This window comes from Capra hircus, unplaced genomic scaffold (assembly GCF_001704415.2).
Source record: "Capra hircus breed San Clemente unplaced genomic scaffold, ASM170441v1, whole genome shotgun sequence".
Taxonomy (NCBI): Eukaryota; Metazoa; Chordata; class Mammalia; order Artiodactyla; family Bovidae; genus Capra; species Capra hircus.
Genome location: NW_017214458.1, coordinates 1,242 through 23,173, shown reverse-complemented (window position 1 = coordinate 23,173; position 21,932 = coordinate 1,242). Strand labels below are relative to the sequence as shown.

Sequence of the window (21,932 nt, the reverse complement as noted above, 5' to 3'; positions counted from 1 at the left end):
GCTTAACCAGCTAAGAACTTTATCTTTGGCCTTGAACCCAAATCTGTATTATTCACCATTCCCAAAGCTGCTTGGGCCCTGGCCCTTTGTGTTTACATCAATACTAGTCAATCTTAAAGTCATGAACATCAGTCCCTGCTCCGAGTTTCAGACAGGTCATGAGACCCCCTTTGTCTGGTCAGTCCTGAATGACTCCTACACCACTCTAGGAACTTAAAGTCCCTAAAAGCACCCTCACCCACAATATAAGTGAAAAAAATCAATGCATTTCCTGAGCCAACCTCCAGATCAAATTTATTCTTTACCTTCAGAATTTTAAGGAATCCGAGTTCTGGGTTTCCTAAAGCCACTATTTCCCACTTGATCAGGAAATCCTCAAGCCTTCTTTAATTATTATTTTCTAACACTTGTACCTACATGATATCTCAAAGAAGGCTGTGCTATTCCCAAGCTGTTGCTGGTACCTGACCTCCTCTCTGGGCTTCCCAGGTGGCTCAGTGATAAAGAATTCACCTACAACGCAGGAGACTCAGGTATGATCCCTTGATCGGGAAGATTCCCTGGAGGAGGAAATAGCAACCCACCCCAATATTCTTGCCTGGAAAATCCCATGAACAGAGGAGCCAGGCGGGCTACAGTCCATGGGGTGGCAAAAGAATGGACACGACTTAGATACTAAAGAACAACAGACCTTCCCTCTGCCTCAGCTTATGTCTCATCCGCTCTTTTGAGCCTTTCCTGAACACTCATAAACAAGGGATTCCTAGAACCCTTGGAACATGAAGGTCTAATGGTTTGGACTATTACTATGGAACTCAACCTCTAAAACTTGAATTATCTTTACAAACGTTTCTCTCGCTAAGGTAAAGATTGGGATCCTAAACAGAAGCTTCTTGAGAGCAAGGCCTTTTATTGTCATTTATGAACCCCCTCAACTTGTTGCACAAAACTGTCCTAAATCTCCCTTCCAGAGAGCCTGGCACATAGCGCTTACCATTAGGAGATTTTCCATAAATGCTTATCATCAGCTTGAATGATTGCTCCATCCCTAGGCCAATCCATATGACCTTACTTCTATAGGATGGACCAATCATAGCCTTGCCTCACCTTCCTCTTTCATCCCAGCACAAGGCTGAGAAAATTGGTACCTTCCAGGCTTTATTAACCATATCCTTGTGTGTCTTTTGGCTCGCAGGTTGTGCCACCACTGCAACAGAATGACCTTAAGTCTCCTGAAATACCTACCTATGAAAATGTCCCCTGAAAAGAAAAGCGGCTCATTCCCTCAGTGAGGTTGGAGAGGCTGCTAGACCTAATAAGACCTGGGCCCCTGCAGACAGAAGAACTTCAGAATTTCCTTCATTGTCTCAGAATTGCCTGGATTTGTGCCTCCTCTTTTTCTCACACCTCATGAATTCCCACATCCATTAACAAATCAGACAGCCTCTGGGCTCCGTTTGTCTCCTTCTGTGCTCATACTGTACAACCTCTCAGCTCAGATGCATGCCTCAAAATTCTGCCAAGGCTTGACACGTCGTCGAAGGGGACCAGGATCTTCACATGGTCCTATAAACAGCTGCTAAAATAAATCCAACAGGTAGTCTCACTTATGAACACAAAGATCTAAGTGAAATCATAACCACTGTAGTATTTTTCAAATAAAAGATTAGAAATAACCTAAGTGTCCATTTAGTAGGAATCTGATTAGACACATGAAAGTGTACCCATGCAATGGCAAAGCCTGCCACCTTTTTAAAGAAGGAAAGTAGAGACTAATATGTCCTGCTATAGAAGGAGCTCTAAGATACATCATTTGATGGACAGAACAAAGTCCTGGACAGTGTGTATCATATGTTACCAGCTGAACAGAAAAGAAATAGATAGCTGTATGTTCACATAAAGAAAAATTCTGAAAGGAAATGCAAAAAAATTATCAGTGGCTGCCTCTGGGAGGAAGCTGGATTGGTTTGGGGATTTTTTTTTACTGCATATATTTTGTACAGTTGGATTTTTTAAACCATTTGTGTGTATTACTCTTTTTAACCAGTATGCTTGGGCATCCTTTGTGGCTCAGCTGGTAAAGAATCTACCTGCAAAGCAGGAGACCTGGGTTTGATACCTGGATTGGGGAGATTCCCTGGAGAAGAGAAAGGCTACCCACTCCGGTATTCTGGTCTGGAGAAGTCCACGGGGTCGCAAAGAGTCAGAAACGACTGAGTGACTTTCACTTTCAAATTACTCTATTTATATATTTTTAAGCACTTAAAAGTGATGGAATTCCAGTTGAGCTATTTCAAATCCTAAAAGATGAGCTGTGAAACTGCTGCACTCAATATGTCAGCAAATTTGGAAAACTCAGCTGTGGCCACAGGGCTGGAAATGGTCAATTTTCATTCCAATCTCAAAGAAAGGCAATGCCAAAGAATGCTCAAACTACTGCACAATTGCACTCATCTCATACGCTAGTTAAGTAATGCTCAAAATTCTCCAAGCCAGGCTTCAGCAATATGTGAACTGTGAACTTCCAGATGTTCAAGCTGGTTTTAGAAAAGGCAGAGGAACCAGAGATCAAATTACCAACATCTGCTGGATCATGAAAAAAGCAAGAGAGTTCCAGAAAAACATCTATGTCTGCTTTATTGACTATGCCAAAGACTTTGACTGTGTGGATCACAATAAACTATAGAAAATTCTGTGGGAATACCAGACCACCTGACCTGCCTCTTGAGGAACCTGTATACATGTCAGGAAGCAACAGTTAGAACTGAACATGGAACAACAGACTGGTTCCAAATAGGAAAAGGAGTACTTCAAGGCTGTACATTGTCACCCTACATATTTAACTTCTATGCAGAGTACATCATGAGAAGTGCTGGGCTGGAGGAAGCACAGGCTGGAATCAAGATTGCTGGGAGAAATATCAATAACCTTAGATATGCAGATGACACCACCCTTATGGCCGAAAGTGAAGAAGAACTAAACAGCCTCTTGGTGAAAGTGAAAGAAGAGAGTAAAAAGTTGGCTTATAGCTCAACATTCAGAAAACTAAGATCATGGCATCTGGTCCCATCACTTCATGAGAAATAGACAGGGAAACAGTGGAAACAGTGGCTGACTTTATTTTTCTGGGCTCCAAAATCACTGCAGATGGTCACCGCAGCCATGAAATTAAAAGACGCTTGCTCCTTGGAAGGAAAGTTATGACCAACCTAGACAGCATATTAAAAAGCAGAGACACTACTTTGCCAACAAAGGTCCGTCTAGTCAAGGCTATGGTTTTTCCAGTGGTCGTACATGGATGTGAGAGTTGGACTATGAAGAAAGCTGAGCACCGAAGAATTGATGCTTTTGAACTGTGGTGTTGGAGAAGACTCTTAAGAGTCCCTTGGACTGCAAGGAGATCCAGCCAGTCCATCCTAAGGGAGATCAGTCCTGGGTGTTCATTGGAAAGACTGATGTTGAAGCTGAAACTCCAATACTTTGGCCACCTGATGCGGAGAGCTGACTCATGGGAAAGATCCTGATGCTGGGAAAGATTGAGGGCAGGAGGAGAAGGGGACAACTGAGGATGAGATGGCTGGATGGCATCACTGACACAATGGGCATGGGTTTGGGTGGTCTCTGGGAGTTGGTGATGGACAGGGAGGCCTGGCATGCTGCGATTCATGGGGTTGCAAAGAGTCAGACACGACTGAGTGACTGAACTGAACTGAAGCGCTTAAAATGCCCCTTCTGTATAAGATTCCCATATTTACCCCAAAGGGATTTTCCTCCTTTTTGTCATGTCCAGATGCATAAGAGCCATATCTCTCTTCTGCCCCAAACAGTCACCTCCATCTTGTCTCCCTGCCTAAGTCTGTATATTGTCAACCTGCTTATTTAACTGATATGCAGAGTATATCATGAGAAACGCTGGACTGGAAGAAAAACAAGCTGGAATCAAGATTGCTGGGAGAAATATCAATAACCTCAGGTATGCAGATTACACCACCCTTATGGCCGAAAGTGAAGAGGAGCTAAAAAGCCTCTTGATGAAAGTGAAAGAGGAGAGTGAAAAAGTTGGCTTAAAGCTCAACATTCAGAAAACGAAGATCATGGCATCTGGTCCCATCACTTCATGGGAAATAGATGGGGAAACAGTAGAAACAGTGTCAGACTTTATTGTTTTGGGCTCCAAAATTACTGCAGATGGTGACTGCAGCCATGAAATTAAAAGACGCTTACTCCTTGGAAGAAAAGTTATGAGCAACCAAATAGGATATTAAAAAGCAGAGACATTACTTTGCCAATTAAGGTCCGTCTAGTCAAGGCTATGGTTTTTCCAGTGGTCATGTATGGATGTGAGAGTTGGACTGTGAAGAAGGCTGAGTGCCGAAGAATTGATGTGTTTGAACTGTGGTGTTGGAGAAGACTCTTGAGAGTCCCTTGGACTGCAAGGAGATCCAACCAGTCCATTCTGAAGGAGATCAGCCTTGGGATTTCTTTGGAAGGAATGATGCTAAAGCTGCAGCTCCAGTACTTTGGCCACCTCATGCAAAGAGTTGACTCATTGGAAAAGACTCTGATGCTGGGAGGGATTGGGGGCAGGAGGGAGAAGGGATGAAATGGCTGGATGGCATCACTGACTCGATGGATGTGAGTCTGAGTGAACTCCGGGAGATGGTGATGGACAGGGAGGCCTGGCATGCGGCGATTCATGAGGTCACAAAGAGTCAGACACAACTGAGCAACTGAACTGAACTGAACTGAACTGACTTACATTCATGATACTCTTGTGTGCACTTGTGTTACTTACGCTTTGCGGCCCATTTGTGTTTTTTAATACTGTGCTTCCGCTGTCATTTGCCCCAGCACATGGTCTGTGGAATCAGAATGTCCTCTGTGGCCTGCAGTGGGTACTCCCGGGGAGCCAGGCAGTGCTTCATACACAGCAGGAGCTTAACTGCTTCTTTGTTCATTGGCTGGCCATTGCATGGATAATTTTTTTTTAAATTTTATTTATTTGGTTGCTGCCAGGAGCCAGCACAGGAGATCCCACCCATGACAAGGTCATGTGGAAGAGCCTGACAAGGCAAGGTGGATCAGGTCTCAAGGGGTCCCCTGGATCTGCTTGAGCATCTACCCCGAAACCAAAATTAGTCTGTTTACTGTCTGCTATACTATACTCTTCTGACATTAACAGGGGGCTAAACCCGACCACCTTTCTTTGGAAAATTAACATAGAGCTCCAGTTAATAGTCTCCTGTATATAAAAGGAGTGTCTCAGCTCAAACCCCTCTGATGGCTCTCTAACTTGCCTGACAGGTTTACCCGGACTTTTACAACTACACATGTGATTGTTCACAACCTCCCAACCATGAGAGGCACGGGAAGCTTAAAACATCTTAAAGATATAGAGCCTTTTAAAGAGCTAAGAATTATATTGGTGAAGGGTTTCATTGTTGAGTTAATGATTGCTGCCAGGCCTCCATATCCTTTATCTTTTAGGCACCTGGGAGGATATTAATCAATGTAATTGGGATGCAAAAATAGGAATATAGGAATTTTGATGTTAGCAATACTAGATTTTTGAGTTAATGAATTTTCTCTTTGTTATAAATTACTGTACTCCTCTTTCTTTGTTATAAATAGTTGTATCCTTCTATGTAAGAATGTAACTTAATTTAGTGCTTTCTGAGAGTGGCACCAGACTTTGGAAAGAACAACACTTTTAGGGCAAATAAGTTTTCTGGTTGACGGACCCTTATCAGAAAAGGGTCATAAAATGCTAATAGGCCTCCTGGCCAGAAGATGATGTAAATCACCTAAGACCTGTGTATACAGATAGGTATGCAGAGAGAAAGCCTGGTCTCGATAAGAGTCAGAGCTGCTAACCCTGCATGACTCTGTTTCTTATGTTTATCTCTATGTACAACCCAAAGTATAAAAGCTTCCCTGAAAAATAAAGTGACGGACAAGTTCCACGAAAGCCTGGTTCCCCCATGTCAATTCTTTCTTTCTTTCTCTCTTACTTTCTTTTTCAGACTGATCCCTTGGAGCACAGGGGCCCTCCATCTTCACTTATCTGGCTAGACCTCTAAAACCTGAACAGGAAGGCGCTCTGCATCTTCACTCCCTCGGGAGACTGGGAGGGTGCCTGTGGCCTACGTGAATGGTGCAGGTCCCTTGTCTTGGGGCTTTATTGGCTTTCTGCGTAAACCAAAGAATATCAGCCTCTTTCTCTCCTCTATTTTCTTAACTGTAACATTCTTTTCTTATCTTTCTATATCTCTAAATAAATCTCAGCTGCCAACGCCGTCATGCTTCGGATACCTTGGATCCAACCGGGTCTGGACCCCGGTAGGCTGCGTTGTGTCTTAGTTGTGGCATGTGGGATCTTTTGTTGTGGTGCATGGGCTTCATTTCCAGCGGCATGTGGGATCTTAGTTCCTGAACCAGGGATTGAATTCAGGTATTCTGCATTGCAAGATGGATTCTTAACCACTGGACAGTCAGGGAAGTCCTGAATTCCAGTATTTTAAATGGAAATTTTGACTATACTTCACTTTTGCTTTCTGCATGCATTTTGCAACTGCATTCCCTGACTATGAGTTGACTCCATTATAGAAGACCACGGCCATGTGACCCCTTTCATAAAATAAAGAACAAAAACCTGGCAACTCAAAGGTCTGTAAAGCCTCTGATGACCATTGGTAAGTAGATGCTGGTGTCAAGTGCCTCAGACATCAAACATACTGAAAAGTGTCCCAGGTTCATTTTCAATTTGAATAATTCAATACGTTTGCATTTGTTTCAATAAGTTGAAATAAGTTTCCATTTAAACAATTCAACATGAAGCTTTCTTGCTTCCAACTCAAAACCCATGTCAGCCCAGCACCATACACAGAAAAGAACATAAATCCAACTCCATAAAGCACTGAGGAGTAATAACTAATGTTTTCATTCTTTTTTTTTTTAATGAGGCTACAGAAGAGGTGGAGGGTGCACAGTCACAAACACATTCAGATTTCCTACCACTCTCTGTAGCTATCGTTCATCTTGAAGGTTCTGTAGTCACTCCAAACTCTTTCCCTTTCTGCTCAGACTTTTCCCTCTTCCTCCTCAGTCACCCATCCTGCCCCTAGTCTTCTTTCTTCCATGCATCTCATGACATTTGTAGATCAGTGATAACTAAGGTAGATCAATGAAGCTTTTCTAGTTGGGTTTTTTTTTTTTTTTTTGACAACAATCCTGCTTCCACACTGGGCACGATAAAGGGGAAGAAGAGGGAAGGAGAATTTTCCTCTCCCTCAGGCACAGGCCAGGCTCCTCCATTGCTGGTTGTTGTTTAGTCACTCAGCCGTGTCTTTTTGCAACCCCATGGACTATAGCCCACCAGGCTCCTCTATCCATCGGTTTCCCAGGCAAGAATATTGGAGTGGGTTGCCATTTCCTTCTCCAATAATTATCTTTTTAAGACATTATCACAGAGTTCAACAAAGACATACAAAATGATAATGATAATCATTATTATACTCCAGAATAGAGCATCCTAGAAGTCCCTGGACCCATAGGATCTCTTCTGATCCTTAAATAAATCCGCCCAATTCGAGATCTATGCAATTCAGGACATGTAAAAGGCCAGCAGTAGGCAATGGTTAGTATCTCTGCTGTTCATCTCAATTGCTGTGACCCCTATAATTTGATACTGCTTCTTCTCACGAAACTCCTGACTCAGCTGCTCAGCTGCCCACAATTGCCTTGGATCTTCTCCCCATCCTTTTGCATATATCCTCCGATTTGTACCCCAACACCTTCTCCCAGATGTGGTCTATGGACTATTCTCCAGGAAGGAGCTAGCTTGACCAATCACACACCCACAGGAGAGAAGGATCTGAGGGGCATGAGCAAGTGGCTATCCCCCAACCTTAAGTGACCCCTGGGATCTGGGGACCCTAGAATCTGCTGTTCCAGTGTGAACAGGGGTAGGAGACAACTGACAGCTCACCAGGAGTCCAGACTCCTCTCCAGCAGGAGTTAAACAGCGTGTGTTTATTGATGGCCTACAAGTGCCCTTTGGCTGGGAGAGGAAAAGTACAGAGTAGGGAAGAGACCCTTTTACATTTTCTTTCCTAAATTTCAGAAAAGAAATTTAGACTGCCTTTAAGTAATAGCACAGTAATAGTTCTATATTAAATTCACACCTTAAGCACAGAGTGGGGCAATTGAAAAATCAGACTCCATGCAATGTTACCTTTTGGGGTCTCTGACCAGGCCCTCTTCCAGTTCCCCCTTTCCTGGGCTCAGCTAGACTTTCAGCTTGCTCCCCACAGTCTTGTGGAAGAGTCTGGCTTGAAGGGTCAGGGGAGCCCAGCAAGGTGCCTGGTTCCTAAGTGTTCAGCTGCCTGAGCCCTCCCTCCAGTGTTTGCCATGGGGAGCATCAGAACTCAGAACTTAAATGATACTGTTTCTAAAACTGAGGAATGTGTAAATAAGCTAAAATAGATGTCTAATAATGTGTTTTTGTAAATCAAACATCATTCTGCAGGCAAAGCTGCTTCCGCTGCCCAATTCTTAGGATGGCATGGACTCTGGGTGGTTTTCCCACTCAGCGATGGGCTTGATTTGCATCATCTACTCTTGCTCCTACCCACACCCCTTCGTGACCAGATGGCTAGAGGTAAAGTTTAATATGTAGTGGGGAAGTTTTTCCTCTGTATTTGAATATAGCCCAGGCCTGACTTCCTTAGAGAATTTGCCAGTGGCTTAGGGCTATTCAGTATACCTTCACAGAGAGACCTCTTTCTTCTCCTCTGAGCCCCTGCTATCTTTCCTTCCTTTTTGGAAGATGGGTCTGGGCCAAGGAAGGGTCTAGAAATGTGGTCATCACTGATTAGGGAAGAGTGAAGATGAGTCACCAGGGGAAAACCAGGGAAACAGAATCTTAATGTGATAGTAACACCACCACACATTTGCATAGCACTTGAAGATGACCAGCACTGGGACATGCTGTGTCGTCTTTCGGAAACTACCCAACATCTCTATCTGTTCTTGTCTGGTCTGTGAGTTGAGATATTATTTAACAGCCTTGCTCTTAAAGCAGCTGTTAGAAATCATTTTCAAATAAATAAAGTTATATTTTTTAAAAATACAAGTAATGTTAAAAAAAAAAAGAAATCATTTTCAAAACAAATATAGACCATGCACAAACTCTTATATCATCTCCAGACTAGGAACCACTCTGCAGAGAATCATGTGGCATCACCCATTGTGCTAATTCCCAAAGCAGAAGTTGGGCTGTAAGAGGGGTGAGAACAGCCATGGCAACTAGGAATATATCCAGAAGTTCTCCAGCTCCCTACGACTCAGTCGAGCAGGGTTCTCAGCTTTGGAAGTTCTTTTTCCAACCTGCAGAAGAAAAGAAGAATTTCAGACTCTCCCACTAAGAGATCCTTGTAACAGCCCTGTGGGCTATGGATTATTATCCCCATTCATCATTCATAGCAAAAGGAAGCTCAGCCAGGTAAGGGAAATAACTCAAGGTCAACAACCAGTAAGAAGTAAGAGGCTTGAGTCCAATTCTTCTGGCTCCATTCCTAGCGCTTTTTAACGACACCATGCTTCTTCATGACCCACTTTGCCTTGGCCCACACAGTGTCCTCTACAAACCTTGACTGTCCAGCTGGCTTTAATGTGGGGCCGCAGCTCAAGTGCCAGAAATTCCAGCAGGCACCCATCCACACTCTCCCTTGTGACCCGTGGCAACATCTTTATCAGGCCACAGGTGGAAGCTCAGGTGTTACATGAGGCTGATGAGTGGGGTGCTTTTCATGCCTTAAATTCTCTGGGTATAAATAGGAAGTGTAATCATACTACCTCGTAGCTTTCTGTGAAGATTAGATGAGATAGTGTACATGAAGCCGCTGGCAGGCTACCACTGATATAGTGCCTACTTTCCATTCCCTAAAAGGCTTGATGAGAATCAATCCAGCCACCAGGCTCAATGGTCACCATTGTGCAGTGTCCATCCCAGCAGCAGCTGACGATTATATGTGTCCTGGAGTGATGCCCTATTACTTGCTAACTTGGGGAAATCATTAAGATTCATTTATCCTCCCTTCTCTGCTCCCCAATTCCCAACACACACATATCCATGGAAGAGAAAGAGGTCCAATGTGTGGCCCACAGCCAGGAAACCAGTCTGGGGACATCCCTAGTTTAAAACTCAGTCTTGGGGACTTCCCTGGTGGTCCAGTGGCTGAGACTCCACATTCCCAATGCAGCAGGCTGGAGTTCAAATCTTGGTCAGGGAACTAGATCCCACATGCCACAACTAAGAGTTCATATGCTGCAAATAAAGATATCACATGCAGCAGCGAAGATTGAAGATCCCACATGCCATAAATAAGACCTGGAGCAGCCAAATAAACAAACAAATAGTGGGGAAAGATCTCCCCAAAAGGAGTCAAATCCACAAAATATGATAAGATCTTGGGTTAGACCATAGCTCTTCTTGAACCTCCACCTCCTCATTTCTAACATGAAGATTCACATTAGAAGATCCCTAATGCTGCTGCTGCTGCTAAGTCACTTCAGTCATGTCCGACTCTGTGACCTCATAGACGGCAGCCCACCAGGCTCCCCCGTCCCTGGGATTCTCCAGGCAAGAACACTGGAGTGGGTTGCCATTTCCTTCTCCAGTGCATGAAAGTGAAAAGTGAAAGTGAAGTCGCTCAGTCATGTCCAACCCACAGCGACCCCATGGACTGCAGCCTTCCAGGCTCCTCCGTCCATGGGATTTTCCAGCAAGAGTACTGGAGTGGGATGCCATTGCCTTCTCTGAGAAGACCCCTGAAATCCCTCCAACTCTGAGATACTATGGATGACTTTTCTCTCATGTGATTTCAGGGCTCTGCTGTGAGCACTAAACCCATTCAGAAAGAATTCCAGAATCTTACCTCTTCATAGATAGTTTTACTGAAGGACGGGCTTCGTTTCGTCTTCTTGGATCCAGTCTGAAATTTCAGAGGGGAAAGAGTGCTTAACTTCAAGTTAAGAAATGTCTTACTTTTAACTGATGTGAGAAGTCCCAAAGGAGACTCAGAACCCAGAAAGTCCCTGAAGTTTTCTCACCCAGAATTGTCTAGAATTTTCTACCCTGGGAGTAAACAATGGTGCTCATGGTTTCCAAAGAAGGCACAAGACACACTTGCCTATGATATGATATTTCTGAACCAAAGTCAACCACCCTCACATACCCCTGAAATCCACACATACACATATTCCCAGCACCCACACAGACACATACCCTTCAGACAAATCTAATTCAAATACTGACTCAAACTGTGTATCTTTTCAACACATAACATACATACGCACGGTTCATGTAAACAATCCTGCCACACACTTAAGTACCAGTCTTAGAGCATACTCTGAACACAGAGAAACACTGGAGACATGGGAACTCAGCAGCTTTCTTGGCAGTATACGGAGCTTTCAAAACCTAATACCAAAGTATATGATCATGATGTCTGTGACTGTATGTTCATAAACTACAGTGTATAATTTAAATATGGGCTTCCCTCATGGCCCAGCAGTGAAGAACCCACTTGCCAATGCAGGAGATGACGATTTGATCCCTGGATTGGGAAGATCCCCTGGAGAAGGAAACGGCAACCCACTCCAGTATTCTTGCCTGATAAGTCCCACGGACAGATGAGCCTGGTGGGCTACAGTTCTTGGGGTCACAAAAGAGTCAGGCATGATTTAACAAGAAAACAACAACAACATAATTTAAATATTAATATCTCTCATGAAATCTGGGCTTCCCAGGTGCCACTGGTGGTAGAGAACCTGCCAGTACAGGAGACGTTAGAGATGCAGGTTCAGTCCCTGGGTCGAGAAGATCCCTTGAAGGGGGGCATGGCAGCCCACTCCAGTATTCTTGCCTGGAGAATCCCATGGTCGGAGGACCCTGTAGTCCAGAGGGTCACAGAGTCAGACAGGCCTGAAACAACTTAGTACACATGCATGGTAGAATCCAAGTTGACTTAAAGACTTATTAGAACAGGAGTGAATGAAAAATCTAAAGAACTTCCAAAACCCTCTCCTCCATTTGACACAAACACAGGAGCCTTGGCCCATATGAGTGCAACACTCCCACAGTTTGGCAGATTCCCAACTTCCACACTACAGTGGCAAGGTTTTGGCTTCATACTCTGACTCCAGTCTTGGACTTAACATTCTTCCCACCCCCTTTCTTCCAAGGTAGAAATATGACCAGGGGCATTAAGATGCCCTACTTTATGGTCCCAGGCACAGTAACAGCCATGAGCTCAGCTTGGAGCGGGTTTCCAGGGGACTGTGATGGGTTACCTCAGTCTAGAGACCACCAGCAGCAGGTGACTGGCCAGAACCTTCGTCTGAAAGTCAACACTGTGTCTCTCTTGGCCCAGTCTACTCCTCCAGCTGTAGATTATATGCCCCTGCCTTGAAAACCTCTCCAGGATCTCTCAGCATAGCCTCAGCTGGCCTAATGAGGACTCCTTGGTCCTTCTGAACAAAGCACCTCCTCTCTGTCTTTGATGATCTGCTGCCTCTCACAGAAACTCACAGAGAATCCAACTCTCCTCCTAATCTCAGAGCTGTTCTTTTTCTCCAAACAGAACCAGAAAGGCATTTCTAGTTGATCCATTAACATTTAAACAGTCATTTCACACTAGCTGCTCAGATACACACAGTGGAAGACAGCTCACTTAGAAGTACGCCCACGCAGACACGCAACACACCGTCTGCAAACACACACCTGCATATGCATGCAGCCCATGGAGAAGACTTACCTTGCAGGGAGTCTGTACCAATGAATACAGCGTATTTGCATTATCTTGTGACGTGGAAGCAGAAGCCTGAAGAGAACAGAAACAAAGCCATTTCAGAAGCAACAGCCAGCACAATCCTAGGGAGGCAGGCATCTATCTCCTCCATTCCTCGCCCTCAATCTTCCCCAGATGGAAGCTCGAGATGTTAGTGAAAAGAACCCCAGACTATCTGGGAGGTCAGACAACCTGAATGCTAGACCTGCTTTGCCATTAAAGACAGCTGCTAGTTGCTGAGTGCTTATTCTGTATGTGCATCCTCCCCTAACCCTTATAACGAGCCTACAAAATAAGAATGCTCAAAATTCACCCCATTCTACAGATGATACTCCAAAAGGGTAAATAACCCAATCAGACAGTGTGCTCGCAGTAGAAGCAGAATTTAAACCTCAGACTCTCCAAGCTTCTCTCTTCCACACCTCAGTAGCCCCCTTTGACATCACGCCTTCCCTCTCTGGACCTGACACAGGTGTTCTCAAAGGCAGGTAACCACCCTCTTTTTGCTCAGAGGAGAAAGCTCATTCTCACCAGCATCTCAGTCTGATAGGAGCTCTTCTCTTGCATTTATTTAAATTCCTCTTGTTATAATTCAGAGTGGCTGAAGCCAGAAGTTGTCCTTACATCTCTCTTTGACACACTCTGACCCAGCAAATCACATCATCTTAAGAGGAACAAGAGAAAGCAACACCCAGCTTGGGAATTCCAGAGTGGCTCTGAGTGGTCGGGTGCCTCCCTCCCTCCTTTCCTCTTTCTTTTCCATTTCTCTCTTTCTCTCCTTGGATTGCCTCTCCTTGTCCTCTTCCCCTTCCCTTTCTTCTCTTCCTTCTTTTCTTGATCTTCCTCGGAAGCTTATCACCATTCCCTAAGAGTTTTCTTTGCCCTGCAGCCTAGCCACAAAGCTGAAGAGTTTGCTGCTTGAAGTCTTAGTGTAAAAAAAGTCATTTTTATCAGAAATTTTCATCACTGGCCACCAGGAGGCAGCATTTCTTTTGAAAAAGACACCCCAATCTGGGTTATCAATAGTCACTTTAGCAGTCAGTTTTAGAGGTTGCTTCTCTAGTCTATGAACGAAGTCCTACAATCCCAAAATGTTAAAGATGAAGTAGGAAGAGGTAGAGAGAAGAATCGAAAGTCATTTGGCTCAGCTTTGTCACAGCAGAGCTATGTGGCCTTCAGCACATTTAGTTAGACTTTGAGTCTGTTTCCTCATCTACGAAATGAGGTTCCTATTAGACCTATTTCATGAGGTTGTTTTGTGAGATTCAGTAAGAAAATGGCATGTTACGTGCTTAGTAACTGTTATTATTAAGTCGTAATTAGATAAAAGAACAAGACAGATGCATTCTCTCCTAAAAACAGGTATAGTTAAGGGCAAGAATGAAAAGTACCAAGTCCCCAAGTACGGGGAGCATCAGGAAGAGAAAACAGAAGTTAAGCCCCCTGAGAAGTTTCCTCCTCCCACTGGGCCACCCTTGCTACCAAGCATGGAAGAGAAAAGAATGTCTGTGTCCGACTTTCCAGTCCTGTTCAGCTGTCAAGACATTCCAGAACCACACTCATCTATACAAACAATGTAACACAACTGAGGCCAAGCTGTCTTCCAGACTCCAGGAGCACCAAGGGTGTGAGTTTCTAGGGTGGCATTAGGAAACCCTAATGGCATGGAATGGATTCTAAAAACCAGAGTGGTACCTGGGACTGGATCATGGAGTAGATGGTATTCCCTTCTCCAGGGGGTTTCTTCTCCTGCACAAAAGATAGTAGAGGGACATATGGTGACGTGAGCAGACAGCTGTGTCTGTCTGGACTTGAATTGACTGGGGAGAAACAGGATAAGAAATGGGGCTCCGGGGAGCATGGGAAGGAAGTGGTCCTTGCACATCTCAGGATGGGGACAGATACTCACCATGCAGCAGTTAGTGTCAGGAGTGAGAAACCACCCAGGTGTGAAAGAATCGCACCAAATGACCCTGCCCAAGGGAGTCTCCTGTAACTTGCTTTACTTTGGTAACTTAGAAACTTGCCTTTGCTGACATTCTGATTAAATTTGCAGTGTAATTATTGACAATGGGCTGAGCTTTGGGTGGGGCTGTAATCTGAGCCTTACCTATTAAGAAGGGGCTTCCCTGGTGGCTCAGACGATAAATAATCTGCCTTCAATGCAGGAGACCCGGGTTCGATCCCTGGGTCAGGAAGATCCCCAATAGAAGAAAATGGCAACCCACTCCAAAGGACACAAATTTGGGGACCCTAATTGTTCCAAATCCCCCTCTCTAGACCCAGCTTTGGTGGCCAGCTTGCCCTTGGCCTCAATCCAGCCCCATGCAGCTGTGGTGCTGAGTGGAGCCCTGGCCAAGACCCAGGGCAGGGAGCACACTGCCTCCCTGCTCCCCTCTTCAGCCCTGCCCCACAGGAGACTGGGGCTTGTGGCATTTCATGATCCCTGAGTACACACTGCCAGGTCTGGCCCGGGGAGAGCCCATGGAGCCCGTTACAGTCGACTAGACAAGGAACAAGCTGAGCTCCCCAGAAGCAGGACAGCACTGAGAGAAGCAGGAAACAGCCATCCTCGGAGGCTAGACTCAAGGCATCTGGCAAGAAACAGAAGTTTATGCTTTTCTCTTCTGCCCAGACCTGACTGAAGTATCTCCAGAAAGGTCAAAGCCAGGACCACGTGAAGCTTGAGATATAAGCCTTCAAGCAGAACTCTGGGGACTCTAGGGACAGGCTGTGGAGAGATGGGGCCACAGAAGGAGGAAGACCTGAGTCAGAAGCAGAATAAGACTTCAATCCCCAACAGGTCTCTTTCACTCTAAATAGTTACTTTCCCCTGTGTTCTCCTTTTACCTAATTTAAAGTCATCTTTATTCTGCTGGGGAGGAAAGGCTATTTTTACTGAATTTTTGGGCATCAGTGACTGTTGGAAGATGCACTTGCTCCCAGGAACTGTACCAGCATCCAGTAGTGATGGGAGAGATAAAGTCTCCTGCAGTTTTTCATGCCCCATTATTCCAAGGAAAGAGGCCAGGGGAGCTGCTCTAATTTCAAGTTCCCTCATTCCAAAGCCTAGACCTTTAGGAAGCTGCTTCTCTGTTCTGTGAGGCCTCACAGGGCCTCACACTGGTCACCAAGAGGAGCCCCACTGCAGTGACTTCCTCCTGAAGTGAAGCATCAGGAATGGGAGTGGGAAGAGGGCCCTTCCTCCCTACACCCATCACCCTTCCCTCCTGGCATTTCAGCTGGGTACTGCCTTTCCCCAGGGCCTATCCCCACAAGCTGCCCTGCTCAGGGGCAGCGCAGCCCCCTGCGGTTTCCTCCTTGACAGCCCTGGACAACAGGCGGAGTTGGCCACAGCCTGCAGATACTGACTGGCCAGAGAGGTTCCCAGGGAAACTAACCTTTGCTCCAACCTGGTTGCTTTTTAGCACCTCAGCCAGACTCAGGCATCTTCTTCCAAAAATACCATGAGCATAGGTCACGGAGCCAGCTATGAAACTGCTGTGCTTTGTCTAGTCAGGCTGGCATCCTTCCCAGCCTGGGCAATGATTAAGGGACCCACAAAAATAAACTCGGATTTGCAAGGACCTATCTTGAGTTTGAGTGAACTCTGGGAGTCGGTGATGGACAGGGAGCCCTGGCGTGCTGCGATTCATGGGGTCTCAAAGAGTCAGACACAACTGAGTGACTGAACTGAACTGAACTGAACTGAAGAATTTGTGGTCAGACACAAAAAGCAAGCAGGCTGGACTATCCCTGGAGCTTATCTTGGCTGGTGAGACCAGGCAGAAATGAGGATACCAGGGCACCATCCCTTCCCAGGAGGTAAAATTCTGCACCAAGATCCCCTTCTGCTTCTTTTGTCTTCTCTGCCCCCTGATTTTCCTCTTCTCCTCCATGGCCAGAGCTAAGAGGCTAACGGAGAGAGAAGATGCATGGAGAGAACTGAGGACAATTGTCTGGTCCTCACTCTCCCCCTGCCCAGAATGGTCGTCCTCCAAAAAATATCTTTCAGATTAGCTGAGAGAAATCCCAGCCCCTAGCATGTCGTACTTGATTCCTCCTGGTTCGCATGGTGTTGACATCTTCATAGACTGTCAGAACTTCTGGGGTTGTCCCTGTTGGAGGAGGGAAGCAAAGAAAAGACCTGCAGAGATCTCCAGATGTTCCACCCAGGTTTCCACTTCCCGCAGCCCCATCTCCATCCCATATGACTTAGACCCTGAGGAAAGTTCTAGAAAGGAGGCAAGTTACTATTTTTCCCAGGATACCTGAAGAGCACAGTGGCAGCAACCTCACCTAACATACCCATTCTATCAGGCCAGGCAGACTGCAGGCACATTTGCACGTTGGGGAATGGGCTGTAGGCATCCAGCAGCTACCCCAGAGGGAAAGAACAGAAAGAGGGCCCAGCGGCCACTGCCACCCCTCCACCAACCATACACACACACACACACACACACACACACACACACACACACACACTGCTCAATTTACTGGGGGCCCAGGCACATGCCGCCAGGGATGTCAAATCAGGCGACACATCTAGGGATTCTGCACTTACGTGACTGTTTCCTCTTCCTCCTCCACACACAGAAGCAGGTGAGGGTGCCCAGGAACAGTGCCACAAGGAGAATCACAATGCTCACCAAAATGAACAGAAAGATGAAACCTGAGGGAGATGGAAGACACGAGCCTTGAGTGCTAAGCCCTCTCTCTTCTCCCTTCCCATCCGTCTGCTGTGGAATCTGTTTCAGAACCACACTCCCCTCTCAGGTGGGTGGTCTCCTCCCTCCCTGTGAATTCACCATCAAAGTCACCTCCCTGCTCATTTGGGCGACCTCCCTTGAGTGATGCTAAGATCATGAGTATTAGTATCTCACAGACCTAGCTCCATTCTAATTCTATAGACTCCGTGCTCCTGGATAATGTCCTTAACCTCTCTGAGCCTGTTTTCTCACTTAGAGAGAAGAGATAGTGTTATCTACACATGGGGGTTAATTATGGCTTTAATATATGTAAAACATCTGGCACAGCAAATGTTACATCCATTCTTTCGTTTTTAACTCAACAAACATTTGTTGGACACCTACTATGTGCCAGGCAAGTCTTCCACTTCACCTTCTGTTATTCCTGCCTTCACTGCTCTTCTTCATTCAACGTTAACATTTGTGTCACAAATGAAGCCTGATACATAACCCAACCAACATGGGGAGAAGGGAAATGAATTAATGTTCCAGGTGCCAGCTGACTAGGCTCTTTACAAACATAATCTTAATCTTAGCAGCACTCCTGTGAGATACTTATTATTATCATCCCTAGTTTAGTCAAAAGAAAAGCTGAGGTTCAGAGAGGTAATGAATCAGCTTGGGATCTGAGAGCTGCTGAATGATGAAGCCACGGCTGGCATGAACAAAACTCCAGGGTCCTTGTCACTCCATATTCCTTCAGCTTGTTTGTTTTTTGCTCATGAGTGTTTAGTTTGCTGCTGTGTTTGGTTAGAAGTTCCTTGAGAATGGGGACAGCAGGTTTTTTCCTGTGTCCCCTATGCTGATACCTATGCTGATGGCACATTAAGTTTTTGTTTATATAATGAAAAATGGTATAAACTTAACTCGGAAAAATAAAACTTAACTCAGGATAACTCTTAGAATGAGCATAAGCAAAAAGAGAAAAAAAAACAAGAACTCTTCTAAGTACCCCCAAGATGATCCTGATGACCACGTGACCCAGAGCACAGTGTACAGCATAGTTACCTCTTGGGACACTATATGACCTGGGGGAGTTATCACTCAGGAGGAGGAAGGAGGTCTCCATCAGTCTCTCAGAAAAAGAATGTAATGATCAGCACCGGCATCAGGGCAGTGACTCATCAAACAACTAAGCATTCCCTATACGAAGGAGAAACTCACATCTCCCGAAAGGAAGTTCTTTATGGGGATAAAATTCTTCCCTGACCAAGACAGCCCTGGTTTTACAGGGACTGTATGCCTAGAGGCCAAGGCTTACCTGGGGAAGGGCTGCAAAGCTCTGTGGGAGTCAGTCAGGGGATCTCTTATCAAGTCTCCTTTGCAATGAGCCTGGCTGTGGGGCTCCACACCTTCAGCCCCTCTTATATCCCAAAGTGCTCCACTTACCTTGGTGGTCTCTCTGACAGCCCTGCATTAGCTGGAGGCTGTGGTTTGCCCAACTGACTAGATTGCTGACATTGCAGGTATATAAGTGCGAACCATTGACATCAAAGTTCTCCACCAGTTCTGTGATGTTCCCAGGTATCTGGAGCAGATTACTCCCTTTATACCAAGCATAGCTCACATCACCACCTCTGGTGACTAAGCAGGACAGAGTCACTTGACAAACACCCCCATCCAGGACCTTCCACTTCTTCACCAGGTGGGGCTTCTCAACACGATCTAGAAGCAGAGATTCTGATCAGAAAGATGCTGGAAATACAAGCCCTGCAAGAGTTACAGGGGCAAGATGAGCTGTCCTGAGGACTCACCAAATATAGAAACGTGGAACTTGTGTTCCCAAAATTTCCCAGAGTGATTGGTGACCTCCAGGACGTAGAGGCCACTGTCCTGTGGCTGAGCTGCCTTGATGAGAAGAGTGAAGTCCTTGCTTGTAACATTGAATCTTTGGTTGAAATGATTTAAAGTCTGATTCAAAGCTCCCCTTTCTTCAGTCCAGCCAGAACCATTCTTCCAAGACAGCATAAAATTATTACTTGAATTTGAATATGAGGGCATCTTCCATTTAACAGAGTATATATTTGTTTGTAAGCTGGGGGCGCGTAACCGCACAGGCTCTCCTGAGATTCCAAACACATCATCAGCAGAACCTAGGAATTACAGGGAAGAGAACCCATGCTGGAGCTGGAAGGAAGGGTATCAAGCCTGAGCAATGTGGGCTGTTGAATGTGAGCTCCCTTAAACCAAGAGGGTGGAAATGCATATGAAGAGCCCGGAGTCTAAGAAAACCTGAAAGTCTATCTCCCTTATCTGCCTCCCCTACCCCATGCTCTGTGCCCTCATCTGAAGAGCCCACAAACCAGTAACAACAGTGAAAATCTCTTTGGTACCTATTATGGGACAGGAAGATTTTAAACACTTGACATATTTTTTACTTTTTCACTTTACAATGACTCAAAAAAGGTCTTAGCCCCATTTTAGAGATGAGGAAACTGAGTTAGAAAGAACTTAAAAGTAATTGGACCAAGTTACACAGAGAAAGATGAATCTAAAATCCAGTCAGTCTGGCTTTAGAGGAAAAATCTTTAACCAATATGCTGTAAATATCATATATGAAGTCTCTCTTTCCCTGTAGTGCTGAGGTAAGCAACAGTGGCCAGCAGTGACTACTGGAAATTCTTTTTATTTTTTAATTTTTAGTTTTAATGGAGGATAATTGCTTTACAATACTGTGTTGGTTTCTGCCATGTATCAACATGTATCAGTCATAGGTATACTTACATGTCCACTTCCTCTTGAACCTCCCTCCCATCTCCCACCCCATCTCACCTCTCTAAGTTGTTACAGAGCACTGGGGTTGAGCTCTTTGCCTCATACAGCAAATTCCCATAATCTATTTTACATATGGTAAAGTACATGTTTTAATGTTACTCTTTTTCAATTCATCTCCTGCTCTGTCCCCCACTGTGTCCATAAGTCTGTTCTCTATGTCTGCATCTCCATTAACACTCTGCAAATAGGTTCATCGGTTTCATGTTTCTAGATTTCATATACATATGTTAATATGTGTTTTTCTCTTTCTGACCTACTTAACTCTGTATAAATAGGCTCTAGGTTCATTAACATTGACTCAGATGTGTTCTTTTTTATGGCTGAGTACAAGCTGGAATCAAGATTGCCAGGAGAAATATTAATAACCTCAGATATGCAGATGACACCACCCTCATGTCAGAAAGTGAAGAGGAACTAAAGAGCCTCTTGATGAGAGTGAAAGAGAAGAGTGAAAATGTTGGCTTAAAGCTCGACATTCAGAAAACAAAAATCATGGCATCTGGTCCCATCACTTCATGGGAAATAGATGGGGAAACAGTGGAAACAGTGTCAGACTTTATATTCTGGGGCTCCAAAATCACTGCAGATGGTGACTGCAGTCATGAAATTAAAAGAGGCTTACTCCTTGGAAGAAAAGTCATGACCAACCTAGATAGTATATTCAAAAGCAGAGATATTACTTATGCAAACTAAGGTCCGTCTAGTCAAGGCTATGGTTTTTTCCAGTGGTCATGTATGGATGTGAGAGTTGGACTGGGAAGAAGGCTGAGTGCCGAAGAATTGATGCTTTTGAACTGTGGTGTTGGAGAAGACTCTTGAGAGTCCCTTGGACTGCAAGGAGATCCAACCAGTCCATTCTGAAGGAGATCAGCCCTGGCATTTCTTTGGAAGGAATGATGCTGAAGCTGAAACTCCAGTACTTTGGCCACCTCATGCAAAGAGTTGACTCATTGGAAAAGACTCTGATGCTGGGAGGTATTGGGGGCAGGAGGAGAAGGGGACAACAGAGGATGAGATGGCTGGATAACATCACTGACTCGATGGATGCGAGTCTGAGTGAACTCTGGGAGCTGGTGATGGACAGGGAGGCCTGGCGTGCTGTGATTCATGGGGTCGCAAAGAGTCGGACACGACTGAGCGACTGGAACTGAACTGAACTGAATATTCCATTGTATATATGCGCCACAACTTCTTTACCCCATTTATTTGTTGATGGACATCTAGGTTGCTCCCATGTCCTAGTTACTGTAAACAGTGCTGCAGCGAATATGTGTACATGTGTCTTTTTTCAATTATGGTTTCATATGACCAGACCCAGTAAGGTTAACTCCTCAAGCTGAACTCATGGCTCCCTCATCTGTCCTCTCCATAGAACCAGAACTAGATTCATAAATCCTTTCTTTTAGCACTTAAAGTGTTCATTTTAGGACTGTGATCATTATTCATTAACGTTTGCCAATTTTTCAGTTACCAGAAATTATCCACAGGATTGTTCCATAGAAAACAAATCAAGAGAGAAAAATAAAACTATACTTCCAAAGCGTATCCCAGTACATCC

The 21,932-nt window shown here is 45.0% G+C and overlaps 1 protein-coding gene across 1 annotated transcript; it reads right to left on the bottom strand.

Annotated features, from left to right (window-relative positions):
- Positions 1-7,212: 7,212 nt before the first annotated feature.
- On the bottom strand, positions 7,213-19,970 carry LOC108635363 (natural killer cell receptor 2B4-like). The gene is made up of 8 exons (XM_018045531.1): positions 19,354-19,970; positions 18,989-19,264; positions 17,416-17,523; positions 16,905-16,969; positions 14,547-14,600; positions 12,819-12,884; positions 10,938-10,994; positions 7,213-9,387 (listed from the first exon to the last, which is right to left on the bottom strand). Exons 1-8 carry the CDS (start codon positions 19,598-19,600, stop codon positions 9,307-9,309), a joined length of 954 nt encoding a protein of 317 aa, XP_017901020.1. The 5' UTR covers positions 19,601-19,970; the 3' UTR covers positions 7,213-9,306.
- Between the last annotated feature and the right edge of the window lie 1,962 nt (positions 19,971-21,932).